Source organism: Thamnophis sirtalis, unplaced genomic scaffold (genome assembly GCF_051295495.1).
Source record: "Thamnophis sirtalis isolate CommonGarterSnake01/CBP01778 unplaced genomic scaffold, rThaSir2_p1.2 scaffold_15, whole genome shotgun sequence".
NCBI lineage: Eukaryota > Metazoa > Chordata > Lepidosauria > Squamata > Natricidae > Thamnophis > Thamnophis sirtalis.
Genome location: NW_028261395.1, coordinates 40,937,455 through 40,952,444, shown reverse-complemented (window position 1 = coordinate 40,952,444; position 14,990 = coordinate 40,937,455). Strand labels below are relative to the sequence as shown.

Below are 14,990 nucleotides of genomic sequence, written 5' to 3'. Positions count from 1 at the left end.
ATGATGGGTGGATAGATAGATGATGGGTAGATAGATGATAGATGATAGTTAGATGATGGATGGATGGATGGATAGATAGACAGAGGATAGATGATGGTTAGATGATGGTTAGATGATGGAGGGAGGGAGAGGGATAGATAGATAGATAGATAGATAGATAGATAGATAGATAATAGGTAGATGATGGATAGATAGATGATGGATGGATAGATAGATGATGGGTAGATAGGTAAATAATAGATAGATGATGGTTAGATGATGACAGATGGCTGGATGAATAGATAGATGGAGGGATGGAAGAGAGAGAGAGAGAGAGAGAGAGAGATACATGCATGTATGCTGTGATGGCGCAGTGGTTAGAATGCAGTACTGCAGACTAACTGCCCACAGCCAGGCGTTCGATCCTGACCGGCTCAAGAGTGACTCAGCCTTCTGTCCTTCTGAGGTCAGTAAAATTGAGGACCCAGATTGTCAGGGGCGATAGGCTGACCTTGTAAACCACTTAGAGAGGGATGTAAAAGCCTTGTGGATCTATAAGTGCTATTGCTATATGATGGGTTGGATGCCATCTCTCTCCACTTTGGCCGTTGATCCTTGTCAAGCCTTCCTCCATCGTTCCTTTCTCCCCGCTCCCCCTCTCCCCGTTTTGCAGATACTCGCCTCAGGTACTCTACGAGCCTTGCACTCAGGAGCTGGTCACCTTCTTGGTGGTCATGCTCTGCAACCAGGACTACATCCGGAACCCTTACCTGGTGGCCAAGCTGGTGGAGGTGATGTTCATGACCAACCCAGCCGTCCAGCCCCGGACTCAGAAGTTCTTCGAGATGATCGAGAACCATCCGCTCTCCGTCAAGTTGCTGGTTCCTTCCCTGATGAAGTTTTACACAGGTTGGTGAACGCCCTGGATGGATGTGCAACCAATTGTGCCGCCAAGGGAGCCTTGCATGACAACAACACAGTTGGTCCTTGACTTACAACTGTTTTAATTTAGTAACCTGTTCTGACCTAGGCTTCCCCATAAAGCAGGAGGCAGAGTCCTGGTCCCGACAAAACCCCTTTTATTAAAGGAAGGTGAATTCCTCTCCTTCGCATTCAGCAAACGCCTGGCAAACAGTCTTTCAAAGGAGTATTTATGACCACAGACCTTATCTAGCTTGGTTTTTGGCACTGCTGCGTGCACGAAGGACAGCTAATCATCGTGCACGCATGCGCGCCAGGAACCTGCAAGACAAACAGGCAGGGGCGCGTGTTTGTGTGCCAGGCGACATGGCTTCGCGTACACTTTGGGCACGTGTGCCACAAGCTCACCATCATGGGTTTAGTGTGTTTTGCGAAGATGGCCGCTCTATGCTTACTCTGGCATGTGGAGACTGAAACTCTTCTATTCCCCTCAGATGTGGAGCACACTGGGGCCACCAGCGAGTTCTACGACAAATTTACAATCCGCTATCACATCAGCACCATCTTCAAAAGCTTGTGGCAGAACATAGCTCACCACGGGACCTTCATGGAAGAGTTCAAGTGAGTGTAATGCTGACATATAAGCTTGTTCTGGATTGGACAGGTCACTCATCATGAAAAAGAGGCTGGATGGACACCACATATCTGGGCTGGATGCATCTCTTAAGGAAGGACCAATAATTTTTAAAGTGATACAGTGGAAAAGTCAGTATAGCGATTGTACCATAGAGAGGTGGGTTTTTTTTTGTTTTTTTTGCCATCCTAAGAGCCTTGGTGGCGGAGTGGTTAGAGTGCAGTACTGCTGGCCACTTCTGCTGACTGCCGGCTGCCTGCAATTTGGCAGTTCGAATCTCACCAGCCTCCTGAGGTTGACTCAGCCTTCCGCCCTTCCAAGGTGGGTCAGATGAGGACGCAGATTGTTGGGGGCAAGTGATGCTGACTCTGTAAACCAATTAGAGAAGGCTGTAAAAGCACTGTGAAGCAGTATATACCGTATTTTTCGGTGTATAAGACGCACCGGAGTATAAGACGCACCAAGGTTTTTTTTTGTTTTTTTTTAAAAGGTTTTTGCACTCTGCAAACCTCCCCAAAACTCCCCATTTTTCACGACAAACGGGCCCATTTCTTTCCCCAAAATAGCCTTTAGGGGGCTTGCAGAGTGCTCCTGGGGGGGTGGGGGACCCCAAAAATGAGCAAAAACTGGCTCGTTTTTCACAAAAACGGGCCCATTTTTTGTCACAAAAATTGCATGCATAGCCCTTAGGAGGCGCTGGGGGTGGGGGGAAATTGAGCAAAAAAATGTCCTATTTTTCACTCATTTCTGCCCTCCCCAGCCCCCAGGAGCTCTCTGAAAGCTTTCCACAGGTTCTGCAGGGGCATTTTGGTGAAGGGGACGGGGTTTCGGGAGGCAAAAAATGCTGTATTCATTGTATAAGATGCACCCCAGATTTTCAGCCTCTTTTTTGAGGGAAAAGGGTGCGTCTTATACTCTGAAAAATATGGTAGACCTAAGGGCTATTGCTATCTTGTCTATCCTCCTCCCTCCCTTCCTCACAGTGGTTAGAATGCAGTATTGCAGGCTAACTGCTCACTGCCACGAGTTCGACCCTGACCATTTGGCTCACGGTTGACTCAGCCTTCCATCCTTCCGAGCTGGATAAAATGAGGACCCAGATTGTTTGGGGCAAGAGATTCTGACTCCATAACCCACTTAGAGGGGGATGGAAAGTGCTTTTCCCAACAGGCTGCGGACCTTACTCCTATTTTGCGGAAGGCAAAAATGAATGCTGGGGAATTTCAAGCATCTGAGCAGAGACTGGAGGCCACATGTCTCAGATTGATCTGCCTGGCCTCCTCCTCCTCCTCCTCTATTAGAGCTAAGAAATCCACACAATTGTCTCCCCGCCCCCCCCCCCCTTTTCTTTTCCCTTTCCAGCTCCGGCAAGCAGTTCGTTCGCTATATCAACATGCTGATCAACGACACGACGTTCTTGCTGGATGAGAGTTTAGAGTCCCTCAAACGCATCCACGAAGTGCAGGAGGAGATGAAAAACAAGGAGCAGTGGGATCTTCTCCCCAGGGTGAGCTGGGTCTCGGGTTTTAGCGGTCCCCGGCTGGGGGATTCTGGGAGTGGAAGTCCACGTGGTTTAAGGTTGCTTAGTCTAGCCTAGGCCACTTTAGACCCTTAAAGGTCTGAAACAGTGTTTCTCAACCATGGCAACTTGAAGATGGCTGGACTTCAACTCCCAGAATTCCCCAGCCAGTGAATGCTGGCTGGGGAATTCTGAGAGTTGAAGTCCGGACATCTTCAAGTGGCCAAGGTTGAGAAACACTGATCTAAAATCTACTGCTTTGCTTCCTAAGGAACTGGCCAGACATCTTATAATATCAATTAGAACTGGGGGGAGGGAGGAAAGAGGGAATGATAGGTAGTCCTTGACTTATAACCATTCATTTAGTGACCATTGGAATAGCATGGAAAAAGGGCACCACCCCTGCTCACAGGATCAAAATTCAGGCGCTTGGCAACATATTTGTGACGGTCGCAGTGTCCCGGGGTCCCCTTTTGCAACCTTCTGATAAGGAAAGTCAATGGGGAAGCCAGACTCACTTCACGACCGCATGACTAACTTAAGACCTGCATTGATTCACCAAGAAAGATCGTAGAATGGGGCAAAATTCACGCAATCCCTGTTTTGCTTAGCAGTGGAAATTTGGGGGTCAGTTGTCATAAGTCGAGGACTACCTGTGATGATTCCCCTCCCTCCCTCCCTCCCTTCCTTCCTTCCTTCCTTCCTTCCTTCCTTCCTTCCTTCCTTCCTTCCTTCCTTCCTACCTTCCTACCTTTCTCTCTCTTTCTTTCTCTCTCTCTCTCTTTCTTTCTCTTCTTCCATCCAACCATCCAATCCATGCATCTATCATCCATCTTTCTCCATCCTCCCTCCCTCTATATCTATCTGTCTATCCATCCATCCATCCATCCATCCATTAATTAATTAAATTTTATGCCGCCCATCTTCCTTACAAGGTGACCAACGGTTAGCCACCCCATGGCACACCAGCCCCCCCCCCCCCCCGGCAGTTCGCCCAAACTCATGTTCCTTGAGTTGATGACACCATCTAACTGTCTCCTCCTCTACCATCCTCTTCTCCTTTTGCCTTCCATCTTTCCCAACCTAAGGGTCTTCTCCAATGAGTCCTCTCTTCTCATTTGGTGGCCAAAGTATTTGAGTTTCAGATCTCATTGCAATGCAAGGGACTCTTCAAGAGTCTTCCCCAATACCACAATTGGAAAGCGTCAATTCCTCAGGGCTTCCTTATGGTCCAATCCTTACAGCTTATTACCGGGTGGCTTACAGGTTAGAATGATCACACAGGTTATAAATATTCTTCCTGCGGCTGTTTCCTTCCTAGGACCAGCAACAAGCTCGGCAGTCTCAACTGGCCCAGGACGAACGGGTCTCGCGCTCCTATCTGGCCCTGGCCACAGAAACGGTTGACATGTTTCATATCCTCACCAAACAAGTCCAGAAGCCTTTTCTCAGGCCCGTGAGTATCGGGAACACAGAGCAAGCTGTTCTGACCGAGCTTTCCCAAGATCATGAAGCAGAAGCCTCTTCCCGATGAAACCTCTTTTATTTAGTTTAAAGGGAATTCCTCTCCACCAAAGTCCCGGCCAACAGTCTTTCAAGAGATTTCACAACTACAGACCTTTATCGGGCTTGGAGAATTGCCAGGCCAATATCTTCCAAACACCAAGCTGTAGCAGCAATTACTTGGCAAGAAGTCAGGAACAGATCTTCACCCGAATGAATTGAACTAATTGTCTCCTGCAAACTCCTCTCCCCTTTGGCTCCTCTATACTCCCTATGGGAGGGGCCATTCACCGTCCACATGTGCCTTTATTCTCGAATCGGCCCTTGTTCCTTAACTGTTCCCTTCTCCTGGCAGCTCTGTGCATGCGCACACTGGGAACAGGCTCCAGCTGTTCTTCTGCCTCACTGATGTCTGACTCTGAAGGCAGCTGGTAACTGTCAGACGGCCCTGGCCCCCTCTCTGCCTCCGACACAGAGCCCTCATCAGAGCCTTCCCCAGACTCCAGGACTGGCCCATCTTCCTCCCCAACCTCCTCACTGTCTGAGTCTGCCACCAGCTCCCCTGGCTGCTGACGGGCCACAACACCCACTTCGGCTTTGCTTCCCAATAATCTCCTGCGGTGTCGTGGCCTTGTGTGAGTCCCAGCTCTTTCTGGATCCAAGGTCAAGCATTTTTGACACTGGGAGAACTCTCCCGGGAGTCATTTCTGGTTGTGGCCCTCAGATCGAGACCGTGGTGGGACTCAATTTCATTGTATTTATTTTATACAATGACAATAAAAACTATACTATGCTTGGTGGGTTTTGAGCAAACAAGGGGATGGGTTCATGTTGCTGGTTCCTGGCTTCTTGTGTTGTTGCTTCTCTCCCACACCTCTCCCATGCTGCGTTTTCTCTTCCGTTGCAGGAGCTTGGACCACGGCTGGCCGCGATGCTGAACTTCAACCTTCAGCAGCTGTGCGGCCCCAAATGCCGCGATCTGAAAGTCGAAAACCCCGAGAAGTACGGCTTTGAACCAAAGAAGCTTCTGGATCAACTGACGGACATCTACCTGCAGCTGGATTGCGCCCGTTTTGCAAAAGCGATCGCGGACGACCAGGTGAGAATGGGGGACCCAGGTGTTAGCTGAGAAGGTAAAAAGCGTAAGGACACCTTTTACGATCCAGTCAGTACCTCCTCGTCTCTCGGGTTTTGGAACTTCCGAGAGGGAGCAGAATTCACAGAACCCAAAATACACAGTAATACGCATTCCTCGTTTTGTCACCATTCACAATCATCCTGAAAAAAATTACTTTACGATCAGCCCTCCCATTTATGACCTTCGTAGGCGAGGCGGTTTGGGTGTGGCTGGTACTTTATGAATGTCCCCCATTCGGCAAATCTCTGCTTCTTTTCCTTGACTGGGGGGGATTTGGATGGCCCTATGCCCGTGATGGCGAAACTATGGCACACGTGGAGAGCTCTCTCTGTGGGCCCTGGCGCCAGCTGCTCTTCTGGTTTCCGGCGTGCACATGCACAGCTACTCTTTGTGGGCACCGGAAAAGGTCTGAAAACGACCCCAAAACAACCAAAAAAACCAGGCCATTTTCTGGGCCGTTTTTCAGGCCGTTTTCAGGCCAAAAACAGTTCTGAAAAATGGCCAAAAAACAGGCATGCACGCCTCAGCCAGCTAGTCTTCGGGTTTCTGGTGCTTCAGCGCGCACGACGACCAGCTGGCTGGCGTGACTGCGCCTGCTGAAAACCTGAACACCAGCTGGCTGGTGCATGCAGGCATGTTCCTGTTTGGCTCATTCGGTGCTGAAAAAGTTCACCATCCCTGCCCTCTGCCCTACTTGATTTGTTACCATGGAATGTCTTTTGAAGAAGCACAAGAGGGGAAAGTATTCCAATATTTGAAGGGCTGCCACAAAGAATAGGGGTTCAAATTATTCTCCAAAGCACCAGAAAGCAGGACAGGAAACACTGGATGGAAACTAATCAAGGAGAGAAGCAACTTGGAATGAAGGAGAAACTTCCTAACGTTCAGAACAGTTCATCAGTGGAACGGCTTACCTTCCAGAAGTTTTGGGTGCTCCACCAGTGGAGATTTTAAAGAAGAGAATGAACAACGACTTGTCTGAAAGGGTCTCCTGCTTGAGCAGGGGGTTGGACTAGAAGACCTCGGCGGTCCCTTCCAGCTCTATTCTGATTGGATTGGAAAACACCCAATTATCGTGAAGAATCTCAAAAAGAACACTCTCTTTTTTTTCCCCCACTTCCTCCTCCTTGCGGTGCTTTGATTCAGGATTCACTGCACTGCAGATAAATCTCGATCACTTTTGGAAGCAGGCAGATGTGATGGAGCAGAGAGCAGTCGTGGGTGGGCGGGCCCTGCCCGCTTCAATTGATTTATTCCTTCCGCTACCCGAGACTCAGAAGAGCAAAAATGAACTGAAGGTCGAATCCCTTTGGGGTCCCTAAGCTGGGTTTTGGCTGCAGCATCCTCAAAAAGCTGGCCAGGTTTTTCCACTTTTTCCTGGTGGATCTGCTGGCTGCGTTGCAACTTAAGTGGGCCTTTCTGCAGCAATGCTGCATTTAGCTGGCGAGCTCCCAGCAAATTCTGGCTTCCTTCTCCTGCAGGAGCTTTGCAAACTGACCTAAGAAGAGAGCCAAAGATGATTCTGATAGCTTTGTCTACAGAAGAGCCCTCTGAGGAGTTAACTCCTTGTAGGAAAGTCAGAATTGCTCAAACCCAGCTGTCTTTTCTTGAGAGGGATAGATTCTTTCTAACTGAATTCCTCTTGGCTGGCAGTTCGGCTGGCAATAAATATCCTTTAACTGGTGTGTGTCCTGACCGAGGCTTCCCAAGAGCATGAAGCAAACTCCTTGTCCCGGCAAAAAACCCTTTTATTAATTGACTGTGAATTCTGCTCATTCACATCCAACGAAGTCTTTCGAGGGAGGATTTACAGTCACAGACCTCATCTGGCTTGGAGAGCTGCCAAGCCGAGACCTGCAAAACTTGGCAAGGAGCCTCAGAGAGTCACCAACCAATTAAGTTAATTAATTGTCTCCTGCAAACTCCCCTCCCCTTTCGCTCCTCTTTTATTTCCTCTGGGAGGGGCCATTCATTGTCCACCTGTGGGCTTCCGCCCAAGTCGACCCCTGTTCCTTAGCTGTTCCCTTTGTCTGGCAACTCTGCGCACGCGCATACTGGGAACAGGCTCCAGCTGTTCATCTGCCTCACTGATGCCTGACTCCGAAGGAATCTGATAACTGGCCCCCTCTCTTCCTCCGACACAGAGTCCTCATCCCCAGACTCCAGGACTGGCCCATGCTCCTCCCCAACTTCCTTACTGGCTGCTGGTGGGCCACAACTATGTTTTTTGTGGAATCCTAGAGAGCTCCCTCTAGCGTGTGCTGAAACACTTGCAAACAGCTAAGCCCTTCCTCCTGGGTGTGGAGCGCACAACTCCCATCAAAAGCAACACATTCCTGGCCCTCAGGTCATTGCTAAATTGTCAGAAACTTGAGTTGTTGGGTGATGGTTAGACCAGGGATCCTCCCCTTTGCATTCTCTCCAGAAGAGCAAATTAAAACAAGAATGAATAACCGTAAGGCATATGAAGTGGTTTACTTCAGTGTGGTAAAATACCTAGGTGGAAGAACAGTGCCCTCAAAGCACTGTGCGTCTTTCTGACTGTACGGTACGGGCAAGAGTTCAGGTTTGTGGTTAGGAAGCTAGACTTCGAGACAGAATCCAAAATACAAAAATGGATCTATTTTAACATTGCTCTTGCTCTTGAAAAAGCATCTCATTGCAGAAGAGTAAACAATTTTGAAGATCGATATAGCCAGACAGTTAGACTTGATTTTAGATATATTTAGTCGGCTTTAAACATTTAAATTAATCTAACAAAAATCATTTTGGTTTCCCTGGGGCCAGATTTTTTAAGAACCGTGTCTATATTTTACTGTATGTATTTATAAAAATTGTGCTAATTGTGTATGGTTTTCTCCTCAGTAGTTGCTCCATGAGGGGATTGATTTCTGCTTGATTGTTTGTCTGGGATTAATCCCTGCTTATCTGGCTGTTGGAGAGAAGGCATTCTGATCTTTTGGTTTCCTTCTTAGCTTTTTTAACTACATCTTTGGAGCAGTATGTCAATGTGGTTTATCACAATGTGTCCATTGATGGCTGATTGTCTGAATGCCAGATTTCCAGGAGTTTATGGATCCTTAGTTTAGGATGCTCACAGTTTCCCCGTTGAAATGCCTAGTTGAGTCTGTCCATGCGTTGAGAGATCGTGTTGTCATCCTGTCTTCTGACTACCGAGTTGGTGTTTCATCGCTTTGGTGGGCTTTCACGAGCTTTTGGCTTTGCAGAGGTCTTACAGCAAGGAGCTATTTGAAGAGGTGATTTCGAAGATGAGAAAAGCCGGCATCAAGTCGACCATAGCGATAGAAAAATTCAAGCTGCTTGCGGAGAAAGTGGATGAAATTGTTGCCAAGAACGCCCGCGCCGAAATTGACTACAGTGATGCCCCGGATGAGTTCCGAGGTAAGCCGAGTCCTTGTTAGGATGTAGTGAGCTAATTTCCAATGAATAAAAGAAGGTGGTGTGATTTTTAATCAGTTGTTAAAAACCAGTTAATCAGCGCCCCTCCCCAACCTTTGGGGCAGTAGGGACCGATTCCATGGAGAAAAGTTTTCCCATGGACCGGAGTGGGCGTGATTTTGTGTGCTGCCTGCATCCTGCGGATGGGACTTCGCTTGTTTGCACAGACTGGTTTCTGGCATGCTGCGGCCCGTTGCCGATCCACTGATCCAGGCTTGGGGATCCTTGATTTAAACCCTCTGTGGGTATGGCCCAATTTATTTTTGATCCTTCTACCTTTAAAACTCAGTTGACAAGTTGATTATGTTCCTTCAGATCCACTCATGGATACTTTAATGACCGACCCGGTCCGGTTGCCGTCGGGAACCATTATGGATCGCTCCGTCATTCTGCGTCACCTTCTCAACTCCTCCACGGATCCCTTCAATCGCCAGACACTAACGGAAAATATGCTGGAGCCAGGTAGTTGGGGGAGAGTGGGGTTTTCAAACCCATATTTTGAAATCTTTATAATCCTTCACGGTTTGGGGTATTCTCCCAGCTTGTTTCTCCTGTGGAGACCTCTCATGAACCAGCTCAATTACATCATCAGCACATGGGGAGTGGTGTATGTGAATCATTCCTCTTCCCTGCAGTGTATTTTTTTTTTCTTGGAGTTTAAGGGTTCTGTGTCAGGGTTCCAAGAAACTCACCCGTAGCAATCAAAACTCCAAGGCAATTGAATTCCTCAAATAATAGATTTATTGGATATGTCATATTGGCCCGAGCTGGTGAAAACTGACTCTAAATGTTCCTGCGGTTTTCACCTAATTAAAAGTAAAAGTTCTTTCCCTTTCTCCAAACAACCACACAGTCCAATCAGGATACAGTCTGGTTGCTAAATGACTCCGGTCTCCTCCTCCTGGATATCTGGTGGAAATGTCCTTGGTTCCCAAGAGAAAGTATTTTATTTTAGCTGCAACACCCCAGCTATCTCTACTTCTCCCTCCCTTTCCCACAAGTCCAGGTCAGTTTCAGGATTGACATTCTTCCCCCCTCCATTTTTGTTTTTTAGTGCCTGAATTGAAAGAGCAAATCCAAGCTTGGATGAGGGACAAGCAGAACCCGGATCACTGAGGTTACCCCCGGCAGCACACGCCGAGGTCAACTGCGGAGAGCAAGGCAGCGGATCAAGGCGAGGGAAATGCCAAAACCGTGGGGAGTTGAAGCCGAGTTGGGGCTCACGCAGTGCCTGCTGCCGCCACCACAAAGGACCGTGGAACCTTCTGGGCGAGGCAAAGGGGAAAGAGGCACCACACCGCCAAACGCAGCTTAACTCTCTCTTGTACATAACTTTTAAGCGATACATCGGCAGTCGATAGCATTTTGGGTGGGATTCAGTTAGCAAGTTCCTTTTTTGTTCTGAAAAAAAAACCACAACCCCAAGACTCCTCCATTTCATCGTTGGGGTTCATAAACGGTTGTATTCGGTTTAGCTAACGACGAGGATCGGGTCGTTGGGGGTGTGTGTCTGCGTGTGTGTCTGCGTGGTTTTTTTAAAAAAACCCAATATATTGCCAGATCTCCGTTAATTTGATAGTGGTTGAAACTTTGAACATTTTGCTGCTAAGGTAACACCTCCCCTCCCCCCCCCCAAAAAAAATCCTTTCATTTTTCTCGTCACCTCTGCACAATCCCGTCTCCCGGTTTCTGTTTATTTTATTTTCTCTCTCCTTAATGTGAAGAAAAACCTTCCCTGTATATGGAAAAAGATTCCTTCTTATGTCCTAAAGGGGACATAATTTTGAGAAAAGCAAATGTGCCTGCGACGAGTATTAAAAGGGGGAGGGGTGGGTTGGAAGCGGATCTTATTTTTCTATTAGACAGCTTTTTTAAAAAATTTAATTTGGTGAGCCACCCCCAAGAAAAGTAACTCACAATCCTATAGCAACTTTCATTCTCCCACCTCCCCCTTTGTCGACACGTTGAAATTTTACGTTGTTTGACGTGTCTCTCTACATTTCGAGGAGAAACTTCATATCCCCCATGTTGTTGTTGTTGTTATTATTATTTTAATTTTTTAGGTTGGTTTTTCTTCAGAGCCTTGTATTATAGGTCGGAACAGCTGCCGTAAAGGAATTGGAGTGGAATATGGGAGGGGGGGGAGTTCATTGACTTAAAAGATATATAGAGAGAGCTATATATATATATATATATAATTATACATATATATATAAAAAAACTTTTAAAGTCAGAGATCTTATAAGCTGAATGGTAATGATTCTCTGTCTTCTAAAAGTGCGTCTCTTGGGGAAATGAGGGTTGGGGGTGTGTGTGGAAAAGCAGATTGTTTTATTCTCGGCGCGCCTCCCGAGTCGAAGCCGACGGATTCATTTTTATGTTGCGTACCAGTTTTTATATCCATGGCTTGGCCTTACCAAAGCAAAAAGGGTGCAGAAAAAAAAATGTAGACTTGCTTTTTTTTTAAAAAAGAAACTATATAAAAAAGATGAGACATTTTTGTATGACTGCCCTCTGCTTAAAAGATACTTGAATGTCCTTTTTGAAGAGGATTCGAAACCACAGTGTTTTAAAAACAAACCGAAACAAATTAAGCCTGAAAAGAAAATGTTTTTTTTTTCTTTTCGTTTCTTTTCTGCTGACAGTTTCCTCTGTTCAGTTCCTAATTCTTGAAGAATAATAAACGGTGATACACATTCACAAGAACTTTCCCCCCCTCCTACCCTGTGGCTCCTTTATGTATTTTGGGCCGTCTTCTTACAGCAAAATTACAAATACCGGATTTTTCGGAGTATAAAACGCAATGGAGTATAAGATGCACCAAGATTTTGAAGAGGCAAATAAAAGAAAAAGTTTTTGCACTCTGCAGACCTCTGAAAAATGGCTCATTTTTCACAAAAATGGGCCCATTTTTTTCTTTAAAAAAGGGCATGAATAGCCTTTAGGAGGCTTGTAGAATGCTCCTGGAGGGTGGGGGCAAAATGAGCAAAAAATGGCCTGTTTTTTTTTTTTTAAAGGGCATGCATAGCCTTTAGGAGGCTTATAGAGTGCTCCTGGGGGCTGGGGCAAAATTGAGCAAAAACAGTCTGTTTTTCACTCATTTTTGCCCTCCCGAGCCCCCAGGAGCACTCTATAAGCCTCCTAAAGGCTATGCATGGCCATTTTGGTGAAAGGGGCGGGGTTTTGGGAGGAAAAAAATGCTGTATTCAGTATATAAGACACACCCAGATTTTCAGCCTCTTTTTTGAGGGAAAAAGGTGTGTCTTATACTCCGAAAAATATGGTACTTTGTACAGCATGCCTAGGACGCGATTTTCATCCAAGGATTTGGTTGGTTGCTTGGAGTGGTGCGGTGTCCTAGTGGTGGAGCTCTCGCCTCACAATCAGGAGGCTGTGAGTTCAATCCTAGATAACGGCAGATATTTCTCTCTCTCTCTCTGGGCACACTGAGAATGTATCTGTTGAACAAAACTCTGCATTGGCAACAGGAAAGGCATTCGGCCAGTAAACGCTCAGCTCCATTCAGTTGCCGCAACTGCACCCTGCCAGGGATTACGGGGTCATTAAAAGAAGATGAGTTTGAAATGTTTCTCATTCATGCAGAGCTGATGTTCTCCACCCACAGACCCGCTCTGTAACTCGAGAAGTTGGACCTATATAATGTGTAATAAGCCAAAACTACATCATGAATTGAGCTCCATGGGTTAACAGCCTGCAAATTTTGAAAATTTTCTGCTAGCAACTTAAATTGTAGGCTGCGTCACTGACAGGATTAACCCATAGGGCTCAATTCATGATATAATTTGGGGTTTAGCCTCTACAATCCCCGTCTGTGCTGTTTGAAAAAAAAAAGGGGTTGTAGCTTAGCTTGTTTGGATCCTTTGTTTAGCGAATGGCATATCGTACCTAAACTAGCAATATGCCTATAAACATTCCACCCAGATTAATAAAACACAATATAATATAATATATATTATATATATATAATATAATATAAATGTTAAAAAGATCTATGCTCAAATACCAAAGTCTAGAATCTAGATCTTTTAGTCCTTGCAAGCATAGCACTATGTTTTGTTTAACCAACTTTTATTTTACTCAATGTGTAAGTCAGTTCTGTTTGGGGGAGGTTTTTGAAACCCTAAGGAGGTACTTTAAGAATAACAAACATCAATAAAAGAACAGGATACAAGAGGCATAGAAATTAAACCATTTTAGGACAAGTGGCTGCCACAAATCAATAGTGAGAATAAAATAGAAACACAGATGAAATATTTAAAGATAAGTCAACTCTAGCTTGAGGTTACTGTCCAGAGCAAAATCCCTGAGGCTGTGCCAGCCCTCAGTAACAACATAGCCCTTGACTTACAACCACAATTGAGGCCCCAGTTCCCACTGGTCAGCAAGGCCATTAAGTGAGTTTTGTCCCATTTTACGACCTTTTTTTGGCCGCCACAGTTAAAACAATTCACTGCAGTTATTAAGTGAATCATGTGGTCGTTAAGTAAATCCAGCTTCTCCCATTGACTTCGCTTGTGTGTGAAGGTGACAAGGAGTCATCCCATGACCCAGGTCAACCGTCATAAGTCCATGCCAGTTGCCAAATGTCCGGATTTTGATCACATGACCATGGGAATGCTCCAATGGTTGTAAGTGTGAGAACCAGTCGTAAGTCCCTTTTTCAGTGCCATTGATGCTCCAAACGACTAAATGAATGGTTGTAAGTGGAGGATTATAATATATATATAATCAATGATGTATAAAGGCAAATATCTCCTCAATGGTAGTTTTTACACTGACGATATTAGCAGAGACAACGAAAACTAAGCGGATAATATATTTTAAATTCCAGAGATTGTGATGTCTGTCTCTTCACATACACACACACATATATATATATATATTTATTTATATATCTATATAAAATAAGACCATGCAAACATTCCAAAGATTTTATTTTTCACAGCAAATTTCAACGTGGATGTGGCAATTCCTTAAAAAAAAATTCCTAGAAATTCTCAACTGCATATTTGCAATCTCTCATTTTAATGTACTTTGTGTAATCCCAGCCCATAATAATAAACCGGGATAAGGGAGAGCGTTCGTGATTGTGTGCCAATCCCTTCCAAAGGTACTTTCTGCATTCAGACGTCCATTGCGCGCTTTAAAAAGCAGCACGGCCATCGTCGACCTTTTAATTGGCGCCGTTATTTTAATTTTAATATGTTTTGTTTTCTCTCCGTCGCTTTCGTCACGGCTGGCGAGAATTGACCTGAATCAATTCCCAAAGCGCTCAAGTCACTCAACCTTCTTCCCACAATCCTCAGCGACCTCAAGTCGAAGACTAAATCTGAGGGAAATAGGAGAAAAAGGACGCCTCGCTCCCCTTTTATACCCCGCTGGGTCAACTCTCCCCCTCCCCTCGAATTTGTTCTTCCGCGCGAGGGTCCTTCCCTCCCCGGCATTCCTACGCCACCGGCTTAAAAGAATCCCAAGGAGAATTCCCCGAGACTGTGAAGCAGTGCAGCGCATCTCCCCTTCTTCGAGCGCTCATTGGCTGCCTTCGCGGGCCTACGCCCCGCGCTTCATTGGATTGGATGAGAGGCGCTCCGAGATTGGCAGTGGAGGCGTCGCCCTCCGCCTTTACTGAGCCTTTCCGTCATGGATTGACAAAGACGGCCGCCTATCGGCGAGGATGCCGGTGGCTGCGCTCGGGAGGCGGGATTCTCTCTTCCGCCGCTGATTGGACGGCCGCCGCGAAAAAGGGGCGGGGCCCGGAGCCGGTGGGAGGAGGGGGGGTGAAAGCAGCTCCATCGCTTTCCCTTGTCAGTAGAGCG

At 46.4% G+C, this 14,990-nt stretch overlaps 1 protein-coding gene across 3 annotated transcripts in view; it reads left to right on the top strand.

Annotated features, from left to right (window-relative positions):
- UBE4B (ubiquitination factor E4B) overlaps positions 1-10,783 on the top strand; it is a 55,985-nt gene extending 45,202 nt beyond the window's left edge. For all 3 annotated transcript variants that reach the window (XM_087702244.1, XM_087702243.1, XM_087702245.1), the window contains 8 exons: positions 653-888; positions 1,395-1,521; positions 2,897-3,041; positions 4,375-4,509; positions 5,464-5,655; positions 8,922-9,096; positions 9,469-9,615; positions 10,208-10,783. In XM_087702244.1, coding sequence (XP_087558370.1) covers positions 653-888; positions 1,395-1,521; positions 2,897-3,041; positions 4,375-4,509; positions 5,464-5,655; positions 8,922-9,096; positions 9,469-9,615; positions 10,208-10,269 — 1,219 coding nt within the window. In that variant the 3' untranslated portion in view covers positions 10,270-10,783. The remainder of the gene's footprint in view (positions 1-652; positions 889-1,394; positions 1,522-2,896; positions 3,042-4,374; positions 4,510-5,463; positions 5,656-8,921; positions 9,097-9,468; positions 9,616-10,207) is intronic.
- Positions 10,784-14,990: the final 4,207 nt, after the last annotated feature.